We start from the raw sequence: 22,837 nt of genomic DNA on the forward strand, positions 1-22,837 counted from the left end.
AGTGCGATAACCCACTGTACCCAGTCCCAGAGTGTGAAAGGACAGTGTGATAACCCACTGTGCCCAGTCCCAGAGTGTGAAAGGACAGTGTGATAACCCACTGTACCCAGTCCCAGAGTGTGAAAGGACAGTGTGATAACCAACTGTGCCCAGTCCCAGAGTGTGAACGGACAGTGTGATAACCCACTGTGCCCAGTCCCAGAGTGTGAACGGACAGTGTGATAACCCACTGTGCCCAGTCCCAGAGTGTGAAAGGACAGTGTGATAACCCACTGTACCCTGTCCCAGAGTGTGAAAGGACAGTGTGATAACCCACTGTACCCAGTCCCAGAGTGTGAAAGGACAGTGTGATAACCCACTGTACCCAGTCCCAGAGTGTGAAAGGACAGTGTGATAACCCACTGTTCCCAGTCCCAGAGTGTGAAAGGACAGTGTGATAACCCACTGTCCCCAGTCCCAGAGTGTGAAAGGACAGTGCGATAACCCACTGTACCCAGTCCCAGAGTGTGAAAGGACAGTGTGATAACCCACTGTGCCCAGTCCCAGAGTGTGAAAGGACAGTGCGATAACCCACTGTACCCAGTCCCAGTGTGTGAAAGGACAGTGCGATAACCCACTGTACCCAGTCCCAGAGTGTGAAAGGACAGTGTGATAACCCACTGTACCCAGTCCCAGGGTGTGAAAGGACAGTGTGATAACCCACTGTACCCAGTCCCAGAGTGTGAAAGGACAGTACGATAACCCACTGTACCCAGTCCCAGAGTGTGAAAGGACAGTGTGATAACCCACTGTACCCAGTCCCAGAGTGTGAAAGGACAGTGAGATAACCCACTGTACCCAGTCCCAGAGTGTGAAAGGACAGTGTGATAACCCACTGTACCCAGTCCCAGAGTGTGAAAGGACAGTGTGATAACCCACTGTACCCAGTTCCAGAGTGTGAAAGGACAGTGTGATAACCCACTGTACCCAGTCCCAGAGTGTGAAAGGACAGTGTGATAACCCACTGTACCCAGTCCCAGAGTGTGAAAGGACAGTGTGATAACCCACTGTACCCAGTCCAAGAGTGTGAAAGGACAGTGTGATAACCCACTGTACCCAGTTCCAGAGTGTGAAAGGACAGTGTGATAACCCACTGTGCCCAGTCCCAGTGTGTGAAAGGACAGTGTGATAACTCACTGTACCCAGTCCCAGAGTGTGAAAGGACAGTGTGATAACCCACTGTACCCAGTCCCAGAGTGTGAAAGGACAGTGTGATAACCCACTGTACCCAGTCCAAGAGTGTGAAAGGACAGTGTGATAACCCACTGTGCCCAGTCCCAGAGTGTGAAAGGACAGTGTGAGACCCCACTGTACCCAGTCCCAGAGTGTGAAAGGACAGTGAGATAACCCACTGTACCCAGTCCCAGAGTGTGAAAGGACAGTGTGATAACCCACTGTACCCAGTCCCAGAGTGTGAAAGGACAGTGTGATAACCCACTGTACCCAGTCCCAGAGTGTGAAAGGACAGTGTGATAACACACTGTGCCCAGTCCCAGAGTATGAAATGACAGTGTGATAACCCACTGTGCCCAGTCCCAGAGTATGAAAGGACAGTGTGATAACCCACTGTACCCAGTCCCAGAGTGTGAAAGGACAGTGTGATAACCCACTGTACCCAGTCCCAGAGTGTGAAAGGACAGTGCGATAACCCACTGTACCCAGTCCCAGAGTGTGAAAGGACAGTGCGATAACCCACTGTTCCCAGTCCCAGAGTGTGAAAGGACAGTGCGATAACCCACTGTTCCCAGTCCCAGAGTGTGAAAGGACAGTGCGATAACCCACTGTACCCAGTCCCAGAGTGTGAAAGGACAGTGCGATAACCCACTGTACCCAGTCCCAGAGTGTGAAAGGACAGTGTGATAACCCACTGTACCCGGTCCCAGAGTGTGAAAGGACAGTGTGATAACCCACTGTACCCAGTCCCAGAGTGTGAAAGGACAGTGTGATAACCCACTGTACCCAGTACCAGAGTGTGAAAGGACAGTGTGATAACCCACTGTACCCAGTCCCAGAGTGTGAAAGGACAGTGTGATAACCCACTGTACCCAGTCCCAGAGTGTGAAAGGACAGTGTGATAACCCACTGTACCCAGTCCCAGAGTGTGAAAGGACAGTGTGATAACCAACTGTGCCCAGTCCCAGAGTGTGAAAGGACAGTGTGATAACACACTGTGCCCAGTCCCAGAGTGTGAAAGGACAATGTGATAACCCACTGTACCCAGTCCCAGAGTGTGAAAGGACAGTGTGATAACCCACTGTACCCAGTCCCAGAGTGTGAAAGGACAGTGTGATAACCCACTGTACCCAGTCCCAGAGTGTGAAAGGACAGTGTGATAACCCACTGTACCCAGTCCCAGAGTGTGAATGGACAGTGTGATACCCACTGTACCCAGTCCCAGAGTGTGAAAGGACAATGTGATAACCCACTGTACCCAGTCCCAGAGTGTGAAAGGACAGTGTGATAACCCACTGTACCCAGTCCCAGAGTGTGAAAGGACAGTGTGATAACCCACTGTCCCCAGTCCCAGAGTGTGAAAGGACAGTGTGATAACCCACTGTACCCAGTCCCAGAGTGTGAAAGGACAGTGTGAAAACCCACTGTGCCCAGTCCCAGAGTGTGAAAGGACAGTGTGATACCCACTGTACCCAGTCCCAGAGTGTGAAAGGACAGTGCGATAACCCACTGTGCCCAGTCCCAGAGTGTGAAAGGACAGTGCGATAACCCACTGTGCCCAGTCCCAGAGTGTGAAAGGACAGTGTGATAATCCACTGTACCCAGTCCCAGAGTGTGGAAGGGCAGTGTGATAACACACTGTGCCCAGTCCCAGAGTGTGAAAGGACAGTGTGATACCCCACTGTACCCAGTCCCAGAGTGTGAAAGGACAGTGTGATAACCCACTGTACCCAGTCCCAGAGTGTGAAAGGACAGTGTGATAACCCACTGTACCCAGTCCCAGAGTGTGAAAGGACAGTGCGATAACCCACTGTACCCAGTCCCAGAGTGTGACAGGACAGTGTGATAACCCACTGTACCCAGTCCCAGAGTGTGAAAGGACAGTGTGATAACCCACTGTACCCAGTCCCAGAGTGTGAAAGGACAGTGTGATAACCCACTGTACCCAGTCCCAGAGTGTGAAAGGACAGTGTGATAACCCACTGTACCCAGTCCCAGAGTGTGAAAGGACAGTGTGATAACCCACTGTACCCAGTCCCAGAGTGTGAAAGGACAGTGTGATAACCCACTGTACCCAGTCCCAGAGTGTGACAGGACAGTGTGATAACCCACTGTACCCAGTCCCAGAGTGTGAAAGGACAGTGTGATAACCCACTGTACCCAGTCCCAGAGTGTGAAAGGACAGTGTGAGAGCCCACTGTGCCCAGTCCCAGAGTGTGAAAGGACAGTGTGATAACCCACTGTACCCAGTCCCAGAGTGTGAAAGGACAGTGTGATAACCCACTGTACCCAGTCCCAGAGTGTGAAAGGACAGTGTGATAACCCACTGTACCCAGTCCCAGAGTGTGAAAGGACAGTGTGATAACCCACTGTACCCAGTCCCAGAGTGTGAAAGGACAGTGTGATAACCCACTGTACCCAGTCCCAGAGTGTGAAAGGTCAGTGTGATAACCCACTGTACCCAGTCCCAGAGTGTGAAAGGACAGTGTGATAACCCACTGTGCCCAGTCCCAGAGTGTGAAAGGACAGTGTGATAACCCACTGTACCCAGTCCCAGAGTGTGAAAGGACAGTGTGATAACCCACTGTGCCCAGTCCCAGAGTGTGAAAGGACAGTGTGATAACCCCCTGTACCCAGTCCCAGAGTGTGAAAGGACAGTGTGATATCCCACTGTGCCCAGTCCCAGAGTGTGAAAGGACAGTGCGATAACCCACTGTGCCCAGTCCCAGAGTGTGAAAAGACAGTGTGATAACCCACTGTACCCAGTCCCAGAGTGTGAAAGGACAGTGTGATAACCCACTGTACCCAGTCCCAGAGTGTGAAAGGACAGTGTGATAACCCACTGTACCCAGTCCCAGAGTGTGAAAGGACAGTGCGATAATCCACTGTACCCAGTCCCAGAGTGTGAAAGGACAGTGTGATAACCCACTGTACCCAGTCCCAGAGTGTGAAAGGACAGTGTGATAACCCACTGTACCCAGTCCCAGAGTGTGAAAGGACAGTGTGATAACCCACTGTACCCAGTCCCAGAGTGTGAAAGGACAGTGTGATAACCCACTGTACCCAGTCCCAGAGTGTGAAAGGACAGTGCGATAACCCACTGTACCCAGTCCCAGAGTGTGAAAGGACAGTGCGATAACCCACTGTACCCAGTCCCAGAGTGTGAAAGGACAGTGTGATAACCCACTGTACCCAGTCCCAGAGTGTGAAAGGACAGTGCGATAATCCACTGTACCCAGTCCCAGAGTGTGAAAGGACAGTGTGATAACCCACTGTACCCAGTCCCAGAGTGTGAAAGGACAGTGTGATAACCCACTGTGCCCAGTCCCAGAGTGTGAAAGGACCTCCCTCATTAAACCCCAAACACTGAGATGAATTGGAAGCACTGTGACTCCCTCCCTCCTACCCAGCGGAGTCCAGCTGACTGATTGCAGAGTTGGCACAGAACCTAATTCATCAACATTAACCACCTCACTATACAATCATCTCAAACTGGGAGAAAGTTTCGACAAAGACAGAAATAAAAAGTGAAAAATTAGCAGAGATTTCCGGCCAGTATAACATCCCCACAACAGGCAGACAGGAAATGAGCTGTAAAGTGTGAGAGGTGAAAGTGGGCGGTCTTCGTGACGACTTGAATCCAAGGGCAGACGACCACGTTAGGAGTCAAGGCGATAGTGAAGTTGGGAACAGGCTGTTGCCGGGGAGAAGGTTGGAGTCGCTTGCTCGGGAACGGAGTTTGGAGTGGAGTGCAAAAACAATGGGTGGAATTCTCCGAGGCAAAATCGGGAGCAGCGCCGGGGTGGAGAACGGGCGTTGGTGCTGAAATTAGGCGCGAGGCCGGTCCCCGTAGAATCGCCGCGAATTGCGCACACACGAAGTACACGGCGCGGGTAGGGGGCCGTTGACAGAGCTCCCGACGGCGTGGTACTTTCAAAGAAATGTTTTTTTAGAGTACCCAATTATATTTCTTCCCCAAATTAAGGGGCAATTTATCGTGGCCAATCCACCTACCCTGCACATCTTTGGGTTGTGGGGGCGAAACCCACGCAGACACGGGGAGAATGTGCAAACTCCACACGGACAGTGACCCAGGGCCGGGATCGAACCTGGGACCTCGGCACCGCAGTGCCAGTGCTAACCACTGCGCCACCGTGCTGCCCTCCGACAGCGTGGCTCCATCCACATTCCTGCCAGGAACAGCTGGAGGCGGCGGCGGACTCAGTCTACATTTCTGTTGCCGCTCCGCGGGCTGAGTCCGCCATGTCCCACGGGGCAGCCGCCGCCGCGCGCATACGCAGACTCCCGACCGGAAGTGCAGGGCCCCGTATCGGCAGCCAGAGCTGCGAGGAGCACTCCGGGGCCCTGCCAGCCCCCTGCAGGGAAGAGAATCGATCAGGACTTTCGTCAGGAAAGTCCAAGAGTGAAACCCCCGCATTGTGACGCTGGCGTGGGGACATCACCCCAGACTCCCGCCCAAAGACTTCGGTCTTCCCAATGTTTAACTGGGAAGCTGGAATTGGTATACATATATTGAACAAAATAGAAAAGAGAATAGAGCACTGGTCAGAGAATTGGATCACAAAGTCAAAGGGTGTTGTGTACTATCTGGAGGGGGAGTTACTGAGGGAGATTCAAAATCTTTGCAATCCCGCTCCCTCACCTCAAACACTAAGCGCACAATGTACTGCCAGTGAGCTCCGTAATGCCCTCCTCCCTGCCCGCTGGGACACGCATATTACCTGGATACCCATTCCTATCGAGATCCATTGCTCCCCGGACTGCGAACCCGAAGCTCGCTGGCACACTGTTGGCGGTCGCCCACATGCCCGTCAGGATTTGGGAAGGGGTGCTATTGAGGCCGTCGGGGCGCCCATTGTAGATGTAGACCAGGCCCTGGTTCTTGTCGCCAGCGTAAGGGGCTCCGACTGCCACGTCTGTGGGCAGAAGAAGAGAGGTCAGCCCAATGCAACATTCGCCAGCTCCGAGATGCATTCGGTCACTCTTGAACCATTCTTTCCACCCCTCTCAAAGGTAACTGCTTAATCCAATGCCCAACACACACACACACACACATACACATACACGCGCACACACACACACACATACACATACACGCGCACACACACACACGCGCGCACACATACACTTAACAGCCCTTTGTACCAGTTAAGTCAGCCTCTTGAGGGGCAAGCAAATTGAGGCCTAAGAATCCAAGAGCAAGAGGCCTTGCTCTGCCCTGCTATACTCTGGCTGCACTGCGCGTCGCACTCTACGCACCATTGAATCCATCTTGATCCAGGTCCCCTAACACTGCAACGGATGTTCCGTATCGACCATAGACATCTGTACCAGTCAGGTTCTGACTGATGTTGAACTCCAACACTCCAGTCTGCAGATAAACGTAGACCCGTCCGACCTCCTCAAGCCTGCCCCCGGACTCTCGTTCCATGAACATTGGGGCACCGACCAAAACGTCATCCCACCTGTGAAAAGCAGCACAGAAGTTAGCTCCCGCAGAGTAAAACCGAGGTAAGCACCTAAGCACCCACCCCGTGCACAGTCTCTCTTGAAGGACTGTCAAATTGTGCCGTGCTCCATCCTCCCGACCAGCTCAGGCTCACATTGACCACCTGATTCTTCATCAGAGAGAGGGGAGAGCATGACATCTGACGGGGCTACCAGCCTATACCCTTAAAAGGCTTGTGTTAAATCCATTTTCGACACGCGAGATAAACCAACTTAAGGCCGGGTTTTTGGAGTTAAATACCTCCTGGTACCTTTAACTCCTCCATGGAGGTCTTGGTCACAGTCTGATCAATCTTCCACCTGCCGGTGAGGGGGTTAGACACGAGGCGCAGCCCCAGGCTCTCGAAACCATGAGGCCTGAAGCAGCCCTCTGCCACCTCCGGTATCGTCAACCTCCCAGAATGCAAGCAACCGCGCTTTTATCGCTCAGTGCTGCACACAATGTCGCAGTGAAAAAGACCGCAAATCGCCGACCGGGTACATTTTTAAAACTTCCAGTACCCTGCGTTATCCGGGAGCCTCAGCTGGCGAGTCACCAGGCAAAAATTAGGCCCCAACTTCACTCAGACCAGGTAGGCCGGTCGCAAAGTCAAATCCAACCGCAGCACCACTATCATTAAACCGTGCTAGGGTTTGGGCCTAATGTGCTTATTTGAACAGGATACCTGGGTTGTGTTTGAACGGAGGAGGTAGGGGTGAGAAGGAGCCTTCTGAATGACTATATCAGGAGCGCACGTTCTGGTCCCAAAACATTACGCTGGCGCATGGGGAGCTCACTGTAATTGGAAAAGGCTGTTGGCTTGGTGTTGTGGAGTTATCCGCCCACTCGCGCGCTCTCTCTCTCTCTCCCCCCTCCCCTCCCCACCCCCCTCCACCTGCAAAAGACTGCGCAGAACACGACAACACAAATTATTAAAAGAGGAAATCACGTTTGGCAGATATTTTAACAATCACTTCCTGTGAATTGCTGGTTGGAGGAGCTAATGCTCTTAAAGCAGTGTCAGGGACCCTCCCACCCCCACAGACTGGGCCCCACTCACCCGTCGCGGTTGATGTCAGTCACTGCCACAGCATAGCCAAAGTACGAGGTCATCTGGAAAGAATTAAAGACGAGACCTGTCAGCGCTTCATTGAATTTAACTTTTGTCCCGACAGCAACCGCCTTCTTGACGGTTCCAACGGCTAGTTGACCCACAACCCCTTTCAATGTCGCCCAGTCGCTGGCGAGGCACACGCCCTTCACCAGACAAGCCCAGCTCCAGAAGGAGAGACATTTCTAGTGCCAATTCCCTCCCTGCACCCTGCCACCTTCCTGGTTTCTGACAGGAGCCAGTTCCCCCTGCCCCCCGCCCCCCCACCCCCCCACCCTGGGGTCAGGAAGCACTTGCATTGGCTGCCCTTGTATTGCTCCCGTTGGCCAGCAGGGGGCGGCACAGACCAGCCGGATTATGGCCACCCAGCGGGTCACGGGGACAGCGATTGGGAATAGGAGTACTGTCCGAATTTCCGCTACTCCGCTGAACCCAGGAATATGGGAAACCACTGTCACCTGGGCCCAGGATTAGATCAACAGGCCAAACAAGAATCTCGACGCTCAGGCCTGGCAGTCAACCATGCACGAGCGATGATTGAACAGTCCCTGCGTTCCCCTCTCTGCACCCACCCTTTCTGTCTTATTTGACAAAATGGCTGTGTCCGTACAGATTGCGAGCACACCCGAGAATATGAGAACGAAAAACAGAGTGTTGCCACCATGTGGCTCCGCCAGTCAATACATTCACCGCTGAGCTCGGCCTTCAACTCCACTTTCCCTTCCCACTCCCCATATCCCATAATTCCCTGAGACCAAAAATCTACCGATCTAGAGAATATGTTTCCACTTGTGGGAAAAACTAGAACCAGAGGAGAACCATCTCAGACTGAAGGGACGATCCTTTAAAACAGAGACGAGGAGGAATTTCTTCAGCCAGAGGGTGGTGAATCTGTGGAACTCTTTGCCGCAGAAGGCTATGGGCAAATCACTGAGTGTCTTTAAGACAGAGACAGATAGGTTCTTGATTGATAAGGGGATCAGGGGTTATGGGGAGAAGGCAGGAGAATGGGGATGAGAAAATATCAGCCATGATTGAATGGCGGAGCAGACTCGATGGGCCGAGTGGCCTAATTCTGCTCCTATGTCTTATGGTCTTATCTCGGCTTTAAAGATCGAGCACCCACAATCCTCTGGGTAGACAATCACAAATGATTCACAGCCCTTTGAGTGAAGAAATTTCTCCTCATCTCAATCCAAAATGGCCGACCTCTTATCCCGAGACTGTGACCCCCGTGTTGTAGATTCCCCAGCCAGGGGGGGAAACAATCTCTCAGTATCCACCCTGTCATGCCCCAGTCAGGGGGAAACAATCTCCGTATCCACCCTGTCAAACCCCAGCCAGGGGGAAACAATCTCTCAGTATCCACCCTGTCATGCCCCAGTCAGGGGGAAACAATCTCCGTATCCACCCTGTCAAACCCCAGCCAGGGGGAAACAATCTCTCCGTATCCACCCTGTCAAACCCCAGCCAGGGGGAAACAATCTCTCAGTATCCACCCTGTCAAACCCCAGCCAGGGGGAAACAATCTCTCAGTATCCACCCTGTCAAACCCCAGCCAGGGGGAAACAATCTCTCAGTATCCACCCTGTCAAACCCCAGCCAGGGGGAAACAATCTCTCCGTATCCACCCTGTCAAACCCCAGCCAGGGGGAATCAATCTCTCAGTATCCACCCTGTCAAACCCCAGCCAGGGGGAATCAATCTCTCAGTATCCACCCTGTCACACCCCAGCCAGGGGGAAACAATCTCTCAGTATCCACCCTGTCAAACCCCAGCCAGGGGGAAACAATCTCTCAGTATCCACCCTGTCAAACCCCAGCCAGGGGGAAACAATCTCTCCGTATCCACCCTGTCAAACCCCAGCCAGAGGGAAACAATCTCTCCGTATCCACCCTGTCAAACCCCAGCCAGGGGGGAAACAATCTCTCAGTATCCACCCTGTCAAACCCCAGCCAGGGGGAAACAATCTCTCAGTATCCACCCTGTCAAACCCCAGCCAGGGGGAAACAATCTCTCCGTATCCACCCAGTCAAACCACAGCCAGGGGGAAACAATCTCTCCGTATCCACCCTGTCAAACCCCAGCCAGGGGGAAACAATCTCTCAGTATCCACCCTGTCAAACCCCAGCCAGGGAGAAACAATCTCTCAGTATCCACCCTGTCACACCCCAGCCAGGGGGAAACAATCTCTCAGTATCCACCCTGTCAAACCCCAGCCCGGGGGAAACAATCTCTCAGTATCCACCCTGTCAAACCCCAGCCAGGGGGGAAACAATCTCTCAGTATCCACCCTGTCAAACCCCAGCCAGGGGGAATCAATCTCTCAGTATCCACCCTGTCAAACCCCAGCCAGGGGGAATCAATCTCTCAGTATCCACCGTGTCAAACCCCAACCGGGGGAAACAATCTCTCAGTATCCACCCTGTCAAACCCCAGCCAGGGGGAAACAATCTCTCAGTATCCACCCTGTCAAACCCCAGCCAGGGGGAAACAATCTCTCAGTGTCCACCCTGTCAAACCCCAGCCAGGGGAAAACAATCTCTCAGTATCCACCCTGTCAAACCCCAGCCAGGGGGAATCAATCTCTCAGTATCCACCGTGTCAAACCCCAACCGGGGGAAACAATCTCTCAGTATCCACCCTGTCAAACCCCAGCCAGGGGGAAACAATCTCTCAGTATCCACCCTGTCAAACCCCAGCCAGGGGGAAACAATCTCTCAGTATCCACCCTGTCAAAACCCAGCCAGGGGGAAACAATCTCTCAGTATCCACCCTGTCAAACCCCAGCCAGGGGGAAACAATCTCTCAGTATCCCCCCTGTCAAACCCCAGCCAGGGGGAAACAATCTCTCAGTATCCACCCTGTCAAACCCCAGCCAGGGGGAAACAATCTCTCAGTATCCACCCTGTCAAACCTCAGCCAGGGGGAAACAATCTCTCCGTATCCACCCTGTCAAACCCCAGCCAGGGGGAAACAATCTCTCCGTATCCATCCTGTCAAACCCCAGCCAGGGAGAAACAATCTCTCAGTATCCACCCTGTCAAATCCCAGCCAGGGGGAAACAATCTCTCCGTATCCACCCTGTCAAACCCCAGCCAGGGGGAAACAATCTCTCAGTATCCACGCTGTCAAACCCCAGCCCGGGGGAAACAATCTCTCAGTATCCACCCTGTCAAACCCCAGCCAGGGGGAAACAATCTCTCCGTATCCACCCTGTCAAACCCCAGCCAGGGAAAAACAATCTCTCAGTATCCACCCTGTCAAACCTCAGCCCGGGGGAAACAATCTCTCTGTATCCACCCTGTCAAACCCCAGTCAGTGGGAAACAATCTCTCAGTATCCACCCTGTCAAACCCCAGCCAGGGGGAAACAATCTCTCAGTATCCACCCTGTCAAACCCCAGCCAGGGGGAAACAATCTCTCAGTATCCACCCTGTCAAACCCCAGCCAGGGAGAAACAATCTCTCCGTATCCACCCTGTCAAACCCCAGCCAGGAGGAAACAATCTCTCAGTATCCACCCTGTCAAACCCCAGCCAGGGAGAAACAATCTCTCCGTATCCACCCTGTCAAACCCCAGCCAGGGGGAAACAATCTCTCAGTATCCACCCTGTCAAACCCCAGTCAGTGGGAAACAATCTCTCAGTATCCACCCTGTCAAACCCCAGCCAGGGGGAAACAATCTCTCAGTATCCATCCTGTCAAACCCCAGCCAGGGAGAAACAATCTCTCCGTATCCACCCTGTCAAACCCCAGCCAGGAGGAAACAATCTCTCAGTATCCACCCTGTCAAACCCCAGCCAGGGAGAAACAATCTCTCCGTATCCACCCTGTCAAACCCCAGCCAGGGGGAAACAATCTCTCAGTATCCACCCTGTCAAACCCCAGTCAGTGGGAAACAATCTCTCAGTATCCACCCTGTCAAACCCCAGCCAGGGGGAAACAATCTCTCAGTATCCACTCTGTCAAACCCCAGCCGGGGGGAAGCAATCTCTCAGTATCCACCCTGTCACACCCCAGCCAGGGGGAAACAATCTCTCAGTATCCACCCTGTCAAACCCCAGCCAGGGGGAAACAATCTCTCAGTATCCACCCTGTCAAACCCCAGCCAGGGGAAACAATCTCTCAGTATCCACCCTGTCAAACCCCAGCCAGGGGGAAACAATCTCTCAGTATCCACCCTGTCAAACCCCAGCCAGGGGGAAACAATCTCTCCGTATCCACCCTGTCAAACCCCAGCCAGGGGGAAACAATCTCTCAGTATCCACCCTGTCAAACCCCAGCCAGGAGGAAACCATCTCTCAGTATCCACCCTGTCAAACCCCCAGCCAGGAGGAAACAATCTCTCCGTATCCACCCTGTCAAACCCCAGCCAGGGGGAAACAATCTCTCAGTATCCACCCTGTCAAACCCCAGCCAGGGGGAAACAATCTCTCAGTATCCACCCTGTCAAACCCCAGCCAGGTGGAAACAATCTCTCAGTATCCACCCTGTCAAACCCCAGCCAGGGAGAAACAATCTCTCAGTATCCACCCTGTCAAACCCCAGCCAGGGAGAAACAATCTCTCAGTATCCACCCTGTCAAACCCCAGCCAGGTGGAAACAATCTCTCAGTATCCACCCTGTCAAACCCCAGCCAGGGAGAAACAATCTCTCAGTATCCACCCTGTCAAACCCCAGCCAGGGGGAAACAATCTCTCTGTATCCACCCTGTCAAACCCCAGCCAGGGGGAAACAATCTCTCAGTATCCACCCTGTCAAACCCCAGCCAGGGGGAAACAATCTCTCAGTATCCACCCTGTCAAAACCCAGCCAGGGGGAAACAATCTCTCCGTATCCACCCTGTCAAACCCCAGCCAGGGGTAAACAATCTCTCAGTATCCACCCTGTCAAACCCCAGCCAGGGGTAAACAATCTCTCAGTATCCACCCTGTCAAACCCCAGCCAGGGGGAAACAATCTCTCAGTATCCACCCTGTCAAACCCCAGCCAGGGGGAAACAATCTCTCCGTATCCATCCTGTCAAACCCCAGCCAGGTGGAAACAATCTCTCAGTATCCACCCTGTCAAACCCCAGCCAGGAGGAAACAATCTCTCAGTATCCACCCTGTCAAACCCCAGCCAGGGGGAAACAATCTCTCCGTATCCATCCTGTCAAACCCCAGCCAGGTGGAAACAATCTCTCAGTATCCACCCTGTCAAACCCCAGCCAGGGAGAAACAATCTCTCAGTATCCACCCTGTCAAACCCCAGCCAGGGGGAAACAATCTCTCTGTATCCACCCTGTCAAACCCCAGCCAGGGGGAAACAATCTCTCAGTATCCACCCTGTCAAACCCCAGCCAGGGGGAAACAATCTCTCAGTATCCACCCTGTCAAAACCCAGCCAGGGGGAAACAATCTCTCCGTATCCACCCTGTCAAACCCCAGCCAGGGGTAAACAATCTCTCAGTATCCACCCTGTCAAACCCCAGCCAGGGGTAAACAATCTCTCAGTATCCACCCTGTCAAACCCCAGCCAGGGGGAAACAATCTCTCAGTATCCACCCTGTCAAACCCCAGCCAGGGGGAAACAATCTCTCAGTATCCACCCTGTCAAACCCCAGCCAGGGGGAAACAATCTCTCAGTATCCACCCTGTCAAACCCCAGCCAGGGGGAAACAATCTCTCCGTATCCACCCTGTCAAACCCCAGCCCGGGGGAAACAATCTCTCAGTATCCACCCTGTCAAACCCCAGCCAGGGGGAAACAATCTCTCAGTATCCACCCTGTCAAACCCCAGCCAGGGGGAAACAATCTCTCAGTATCCACCCTGTCAAACCCCAGCCAGGGGTAAACAATCTCTCAGTATCCACCCTGTCAAACCCCAGTCAGTGGGAAACAATCTCTCAGTATCCACCCTGTCAAACCCCAGCCAGGGGGAAACAATCTCTCAGTATCCACCCTGTCAAACCCCAGCCAGGGGGAAACAATCTCTCAGTATCCACCCTGTCAAACCCCAGCCAGGAGGAAACAATCTCTCAGTATCCACCCTGTCAAACCCCAGCCAGGAGGAAACAATCTCTCAGTATCCACCCTGTCAAAACCCAGCCAGGGGGAAACAATCTCTCAGTATCCACCCTGTCAAACCCCAGCCAGGGAGAAACAAACTCTCCGTATCCACCCTGTCAAACCCCAGCCAGGGGGAAACAATCTCTCAGTATCCACCCTGTCAAACCCCAGTCAGGGGGAAACAATCTCTCAGTATCCACCCTGTCAAACCCCAGCCAGGGAGAAACAATCTCTCCGTATCCACCCTGTCAAACCCCAGCCAGGGAGAAACAATCTCTCAGTATCCACCCTGTCAAACCTCAGCCAGGGGGAAACAATCTCTCAGTATCCACCCTGTCAAACCCCAGCCAGGGAGAAACAATCTCTCCGTATCCACCCTGTCAAACCCCAGCCAGGGGGAAACAATCTCTCAGTATCCACCCTGTCAAACCCCAGCCAGGGGGAAACAATCTCTCAGTATCCACCCTGTCAAACCCCAGCCAGGGGGAAACAATCTCTCAGTATCCACCCTGTCAAACCCCAGCCAGGGGGAAACAATCTCTCAGTATCCACCCTGTCAAACCCCAGCCAGGGGGAAACAATCTCTCCGTATCCACCCTGTCAAACCCCAGTCAGGGGGAAACAATCTCTCAGTCTCCACCCTGTCAAACCCCAGCCAGGGAGAAACAATCTCTCCGTATCCACCCTGTCAAACCCCAGCCAGGGAGAAACAATCTCTCAGTATCCACCCTGTCAAACCCCAGCCAGGGAGAAACAATCTCTCAGTATCCACCCTGTCAAACCCCAGCCAGGGGGAAACAATCTCTCCGTATCCACCCTGTCAAACCCCAGTCAGGGGGAAACAATCTCTCAGTCTCCACCCTGTCAAACCCCAGCCAGGGAGAAACAATCTCTCCGTATCCACCCTGTCAAACCCCAGCCAGGGAGAAACAATCTCTCAGTATCCACCCTGTCAAACCCCAGCCCGGGGGAAACAATCTCTCAGTATCCACCCTGTCAAACCCCAGCCAGGGGGAAACAATCTCTCAGTATCCACCCTGTCTAACCCCAGCCAGGGGAAACAATCTCTCAGTATCCACCCTGTCAAACCCCAGCCAGGGGAAACAATCTCTCAGTATCCACCCTGTCAAACCCCAGCCAGGGGGAAACAATCTCTCCGTATCCACCCTGTCAAACCCCAGCCAGAGGGAAACAGTCTCTCAGTATCCACCCTGTCAAACCCCAGCCAGGGGGAAACAATCTCTCAGTATCCACCCTGTCAAACCCCAGCCAGGGGAAACAATCTCTCAGTATCCACCCTGTCAAACCCCAGCCAGGGGAAACAATCTCTCCGTATCCACCCTGTCAAACCCCAGCCAGGGGGAAACAATCTCTCCGTATCCACCCTGTCAAACCCCAGCCAGGGGAAACAATCTCTCAGTATCCACCCTGTCAAACCCCAGCCAGGGGAAACAATCTCTCCGTATCCACCCTGTCAAACCCCAGCCAGGGGGAAACAATCTCTCAGTATCCACCCTGTCAAACCCCAGCCAGGGGAAACAATCTCTCAGTATCCAGCCTGTCAAACCCCAGCCAGGGGAAACAATCTCTCAGTATCCACCCTGTCAAACCCCAGCCAGGGGAAACAATCTCTCCGTATCCACCCTGTCAAACCCCAGCCAGGGGGAAACAATCTCTCAGTATCCACCCTGTCAAACCCCAGCCCGGGGGAAACAATCTCTCTGTATCCACCCTGTCAAACCCCAGCCAGGGGGAAACAATCTCTCAGTATCCACCCTGTCAAACCCCAGCCAGGGGAAACAATCTCTCAGTATCCACCCTGTCAAACCCCAGCCAGAGGGAAACAGTCTCTCAGTATCCACCCTGCCCAACCCCAGCCAGGGGGAGACAATCTCTCAGTATCCACCCTGTCAAACCCCAGTCAGGGGGAAACAATCTCTCAGTATCCACCCTGTCAAACCCCAGCCAGGGAGAAACAATCTCTCAGTATCCACACTGTCACACCCCAGCCAGGGGGAAACAATCTCTCCGTATCCACCCTGTCAAACCCCAGCCAGGGGGAAACAATCTCTCAGTATCCACCCTGTCAAACCTCAGCCAGGGGGAAACAATCTCTCAGTATCCACCCTGTCAAACCCCAGCCAGGGGGACACAATCTCTCAGTATCCACCCTGTCAAACCCCAGCCAGGGGGAAACAATCTCTCAGTATCCACCCTGTCAAACCCCAGCCAGGTGGAAACAATCTCTCAGTATCCACCCTGTCAAACCCCAGCCAGGAGGAAACAATCTCTCAGTATCCACCCTGTCAAACCCCAGCCAGGGGGAAACAATCTCTCCGTATCCACCCTGTCAAACCCCAGCCAGGGGGAAACAATCTCTCAGTATCCACCCTGTCAAACCCCAGCCAGGGGGAAACAATCTCTCAGTATCCACCCTGTCAAACCCCAGCCAGGGGGAAACAATCTCTCAGTATCCACCCTGTCAAACCCCAGGCAGGGGGAAACAATCTCTCAGTATCCACCCTGTCAAACCCCAGCCAGGGAGAAACAATCTCTCCGTATCCACCCTGTCAAACCCCAGCCAGGGGGAAACAATCTCTCAGTATCCACCCTGTCAAACCGAAGCCAGGGGGAAACAATCTCTCAGTATCCACCCTGTCAAACCCCAGCCAGGGAGAAACAATCTCTCCGTATCCACCCTGTCAAACCCCAGCCAGGGGGAAACAATCTCTCAGTATCCACCCTGTCAAACCCCAGCCAGGGGGAAACAATCTCTCAGTATCCACCCTGTCAAACCCCAGCCAGGGGGAAACAATCTCTCAGTATCCACCCTGTCAAACCCCAGCCAGGGGGAAACAATCTCTCAGTATCCACCCTGTCAAACCCCAGCCAGGGGGAAACAATCTCTCCGTATCCACCCTGTCAAACCCCAGTCAGGGGGAAACAATCTCTCAGTATCCACCCTGTCAAACCCCAGCCAGGGAGAAACAATCTCTCCGTATCCACCCTGTCAAACCCCAGCCAGGGAGAAACAATCTCTCAGTATCCACCCTGTCAAACCCCAGCCAGGAGGAAACAATCTCTCAGTATCCACCCTGTCAAACCCCAGCCAGGGGGAAACAATCTCTCCGTATCCACCCTGTCAAACCCCAGTCAGGGGGAAACAATCTCTCAGTATCCACCCTGTCAAACCCCAGCCAGGGGGAAACAATCTCTCAGTATCCACCCTGTCAAACCCCAGCCAGGTGGAAACAATCTCTCAGTATCCACCCTGTCAAACCCCAGCCAGGAGGAAACAATCTCTCAGTATCCACCCTGTCAAACCCCAGCCAGGGGGAAACAATCTCTCAGTATCCACCCTGTCAAACCCCAGCCAGGGGGAAACAATCTCTCAGTATCCACCCTGTCAAACCCCAGCCAGGGGGAAACAATCTCTCAGTATCCACCCTGTCAAACCCCAGGCAGGGGGAAACAATCTCTCAGTATCCACCCTGTCAAACCCCAGCCAGGGAGAAACAATCTCTCCGTATCCACCCTGTCAAACCCCAGCCAGGGGGAAACAATCTCTCAGTATCCACCCTGTCAAACCCCAGCCAGGGGGAAACAATCTCTCAGTATCCACCCTGTCAAACCCCAGCCAGGGAGAAACAATCTCTCCGTATCCACCCTGTCAAACCCCAGCCAGGGGGAAACAATCTCTCAGTATCCACCCTGTCAAACCCCAGCCAGGGGGAAACAATCTCTCAGTATCCACCCTGTCAAACCCCAGCCAGGGGAAACAATCTCTCAGTATCCACCCTGTCAAACCCCAGCCAGGGGAAACAATCTCTCCGTATCCACCCTGTCAAACCCCAGCCAGGGGGAAACAATCTCTCCGTATCCACCCTGTCAAACCCCAGCCAGGGGAAACAATCTCTCAGTATCCACCCTGTCAAACCCCAGCCAGGGGAAACAATCTCTCCGTATCCACCCTGTCAAACCCCAGCCAGGGGGAAACAATCTCTCAGTATCCACCCTGTCAAACCCCAGCCAGGGGAAACAATCTCTCAGTATCCAGCCTGTCAAACCCCAGCCAGGGGAAACAATCTCTCAGTATCCACCCTGTCAAACCCCAGCCAGGGGAAACAATCTCTCCGTATCCACCCTGTCAAACCCCAGCCAGGGGGAAACAATCTCTCAGTATCCACCCTGTCAAACCCCAGCCCGGGGGAAACAATCTCTCTGTATCCACCCTGTCAAACCCCAGCCAGGGGGAAACAATCTCTCAGTATCCACCCTGTCAAACCCCAGCCAGGGGAAACAATCTCTCAGTATCCACCCTGTCAAACCCCAGCCAGAGGGAAACAGTCTCTCAGTATCCACCCTGCCCAACCCCAGCCAGGGGGAGACAATCTCTCAGTATCCACCCTGTCAAACCCCAGTCAGGGGGAAACAATCTCTCAGTATCCACCCTGTCAAACCCCAGCCAGGGAGAAACAATCTCTCAGTATCCACACTGTCACACCCCAGCCAGGGGGAAACAATCTCTCCGTATCCACCCTGTCAAACCCCAGCCAGGGGGAAACAATCTCTCAGTATCCACCCTGTCAAACCTCAGCCAGGGGGAAACAATCTCTCAGTATCCACCCTGTCAAACCCCAGCCAGGGGGACACAATCTCTCAGTATCCACCCTGTCAAACCCCAGCCAGGGGGAAACAATCTCTCAGTATCCACCCTGTCAAACCCCAGCCAGGTGGAAACAATCTCTCAGTATCCACCCTGTCAAACCCCAGCCAGGAGGAAACAATCTCTCAGTATCCACCCTGTCAAACCCCAGCCAGGGGGAAACAATCTCTCCGTATCCACCCTGTCAAACCCCAGCCAGGGGGAAACAATCTCTCAGTATCCACCCTGTCAAACCCCAGCCAGGGGGAAACAATCTCTCAGTATCCACCCTGTCAAACCCCAGCCAGGGGGAAACAATCTCTCAGTATCCACCCTGTCAAACCCCAGGCAGGGGGAAACAATCTCTCAGTATCCACCCTGTCAAACCCCAGCCAGGGAGAAACAATCTCTCCGTATCCACCCTGTCAAACCCCAGCCAGGGGGAAACAATCTCTCAGTATCCACCCTGTCAAACCGAAGCCAGGGGGAAACAATCTCTCAGTATCCACCCTGTCAAACCCCAGCCAGGGAGAAACAATCTCTCCGTATCCACCCTGTCAAACCCCAGCCAGGGGGAAACAATCTCTCAGTATCCACCCTGTCAAACCCCAGCCAGGGGGAAACAATCTCTCAGTATCCACCCTGTCAAACCCCAGCCAGGGGGAAACAATCTCTCAGTATCCACCCTGTCAAACCCCAGCCAGGGGGAAACAATCTCTCAGTATCCACCCTGTCAAACCCCAGCCAGGGGGAAACAATCTCTCCGTATCCACCCTGTCAAACCCCAGTCAGGGGGAAACAATCTCTCAGTATCCACCCTGTCAAACCCCAGCCAGGGAGAAACAATCTCTCCGTATCCACCCTGTCAAACCCCAGCCAGGGAGAAACAATCTCTCAGTATCCACCCTGTCAAACCCCAGCCAGGAGGAAACAATCTCTCAGTATCCACCCTGTCAAACCCCAGCCAGGGGGAAACAATCTCTCCGTATCCACCCTGTCAAACCCCAGTCAGGGGGAAACAATCTCTCAGTATCCACCCTGTCAAACCCCAGCCAGGGGGAAACAATCTCTCAGTATCCACCCTGTCAAACCCCAGCCAGGTGGAAACAATCTCTCAGTATCCACCCTGTCAAACCCCAGCCAGGAGGAAACAATCTCTCAGTATCCACCCTGTCAAACCCCAGCCAGGGGGAAACAATCTCTCAGTATCCACCCTGTCAAACCCCAGCCAGGGGGAAACAATCTCTCAGTATCCACCCTGTCAAACCCCAGCCAGGGGGAAACAATCTCTCAGTATCCACCCTGTCAAACCCCAGCCAGGGAGAAACAATCTCTCCGTATCCACCCTGTCAAACCCCAGCCAGGGGGAAACAATCTCTCAGTATCCACCCTGTCAAACCCCAGCCAGGGGGAAACAATCTCTCAGTATCCACCCTGTCAAACCCCAGCCAGGGGGAAACAATCTCTCAGTATCCACCCTGTCAAACCCCAGCCAGGGGGAAACAATCTCTCAGTATCCACCCTGTCAAACCCCAGCCAGGGGGAAACAATCTCTCCGTATCCACCCTGTCAAACCCCAGTCAGGGGGAAACAATCTCTCAGTATCCACCCTGTCAAACCCCAGCCAGGGAGAAACAATCTCTCCGTATCCACCCTGTCAAACCCCAGCCAGGGAGAAACAATCTCTCAGTATCCACCCTGTCAAACCCCAGCCAGGGAGAAACAATCTCTCAGTATCCACCCTGTCAAACCCCAGCCAGGGGGAAACAATCTCTCAGTATCCACCCTGTCAAACCCCAGCCAGGGGGAAACAATCTCTCAGTATCCACCCTGTCAAACCCCAGCCAGGGGGAAACAATCTCTCAGTATCCACCCTGTCAAACCCCAGCCAGGGAGAAACAATCTCTCCGTATCCACCCTGTCAAACCCCAGCCAGGGAGAAACAATCTCTCAGTATCCACCCTGTCAAACCCCAGCCAGGGGGAAACAATCTCTCCGTATCCACCCTGTCAAACCCCAGCCAGGGAGAAACAATCTCTCAGTATCCACCCTGTCAAACCCCAGCCAGGGGGAAACAATCTCTCCGTATCCACCCTGTCAAACCCCAGCCCGGGGGAAACAATCTCTCAGTATCCACCCAGTCAAACCCCAGCCAGGGGGAAACAATCTCTCCGTATCCACCCTGTCAAACCCCAGCCAGGGAGAAACAACCTCTCAGTATCCACCCTGTCAAACCCCAGCCAGGGGGAAACAATCTCTCCGTATCCACCCTGTCAAACCCCAGCCAGGGGGAAACAATCTCTCAGTATCCACCCTGTCATACCCCAGCCCGGGGGAAACAATCTCTCAGTATCCACCCTGTCAAACCCCAGCCAGGGGGAAACAATCTCTCAGTATCCACCCTGTCAAACCCCAGCCAGGGGGAAAACAATCTCTCCGTATCCATCCTGTCAAACCCCAGCCAGGAGGAAAACAATCTCTCCGTATCCATCCTGTCAAACCCCAGCCAGGAGGAAACAATCTCTCAGTATCCACCCTGTCAAACCCCATCCAGGGGAAACAATCTCTCAGTATCCACCCTGTCAAACCCCAGCCAGGAGGAAACAATCTCTCCGTATCCACCCTGTCAAACACCAGCCAGGGGGAAACAATCTCTCAGTATCCACCCTGTCAAATCCCAGCCAGGGAGAAACAATCTCTCCGTATCCACCCTGTCAAACCCCAGCCAGGAGGAAACAATCTCTCAGTATCCACCCTGTCAAACCCCAGCCAGGGAGAAACAATCTCTCCGTATCCACCCTGTCAAACCCCAGCCAGGGGGAAACAATCTCTCAGTATCCACCCTGTCAAACCCCAGTCAGGGGGAAACAATCTCTCAGTATCCACCCTGTCAAACCCCAGCCAGGGAGAAACAATCTCTCCGTATCCACCCTGTCAAACCCCAGCCAGGGAGAAACAATCTCTCAGTATCCACCCTGTCAAACCCCAGCCAGGGGGAAACAATCTCTCAGTATCCACCCTGTCAAACCCCAGCCAGGGAGAAACAATCTCTCCGTATCCACCCTGTCAAACCCCAGCCAGGGGGAAACAATCTCTCAGTATCCACCCTGTCAAACCCCAGCCAGGGGGAAACAATCTCTCAGTATCCACCCTGTCAAACCCCAGCCAGGGGGAAACAATCTCTCAGTATCCACCCTGTCAAACCCCAGCCAGGGGGAAACAATCTTTCAGTATCCACCCTGTCAAACCCCAGCCAGGGGGAAACAATCTCTCCGTATCCACCCTGTCAAACCCCAGTCAGGGGGAAACAATCTCTCAGTATCCACCCTGTCAAACCCCAGCCAGGGAGAAACAATCTCTCCGTATCCACCCTGTCAAACCCCAGCCAGGGAGAAACAATCTCTCAGTATCCACCCTGTCAAACCCCAGCCAGGGGGAAACAATCTCTCAGTATCCACCCTGTCAAACCCCAGCCAGGGGGAAACAATCTCTCAGTATCCACCCTGTCAAACCCCAGCCAGGGGGAAACAATCTCTCAGTATCCACCCTGTCAAACCCCAGCCAGGGGGAAACAATCTCTCAGTATCCACCCTGTCAAACCCCAGCCAGGGGGAAACAATCTCTCAGTATCCACCCTGTCAAACCCCAGTCAGGGGGAAACAATCTCTCAGTATCCACCCTGTCAAACCCCAGCCAGGGAGAAACAATCTCTCCGTATCCACCCTGTCAAACCCCAGCCAGGGAGAAACAATCTCTCCGTATCCACCCTGTCAAACCCCAGCCAGGGGGAAACAATCTCTCCGTATCCACCCTGTCAAACCCCAGCCAGGGGGAAACAATCTCTCAGTATCCACCCTGTCAAACCCCAGCCAGGGGGAAACAATCTCTCAGTATCCACCCTGTCAAACCCCAGCCAGGGGGAAACAATCTCTCAGTATCCACCCTGTCAAACCCCAGCCAGGGGGAAACAATCTCTCAGTATCCACCCTGTCAAACCCCAGCCAGGGGGTAACAATCTCTCAGTATCCACCCTGTCAAACCCCAGCCAGGGAGAAACAATCTCTCAGTATCCACCCTGTCAAACCCCAGCCAGGGGGAAACAATCTCTCAGTATCCACCCTGTCAAACCCCTTCAGAATCTTCTATGTTTCAATGGGATCACCTGTCATTGTTCCAAACTCCGAAGAATATCGACCCAATTTACTCAGACTCTCATCATAGGACAACCCCTCAGCCCAGTGACCAATCCAGTGAATCTTCACTGTACCGCCCCCAATGCCAGTATATCCTTAAATATGGAGACCAAAAC

The 22,837-nt window shown here is 53.6% G+C and overlaps 1 protein-coding gene across 1 annotated transcript in view; it reads right to left on the reverse strand.

Annotated features, from left to right (window-relative positions):
- LOC140405336 (integrin alpha-5-like) overlaps positions 1-22,837 on the reverse strand; it is a 207,417-nt gene that overhangs the window by 49,366 nt on the left and 135,214 nt on the right. Inside the window, 3 exon segments of the mRNA XM_072493627.1 lie at positions 5,955-6,149; positions 6,493-6,698; positions 7,782-7,834. Coding sequence (XP_072349728.1) covers positions 5,955-6,149; positions 6,493-6,698; positions 7,782-7,834 — 454 coding nt within the window.

This window comes from Scyliorhinus torazame, chromosome X, assembly GCF_047496885.1.
Source record: "Scyliorhinus torazame isolate Kashiwa2021f chromosome X, sScyTor2.1, whole genome shotgun sequence".
Classification (NCBI taxonomy): domain Eukaryota; kingdom Metazoa; phylum Chordata; class Chondrichthyes; order Carcharhiniformes; family Scyliorhinidae; genus Scyliorhinus; species Scyliorhinus torazame.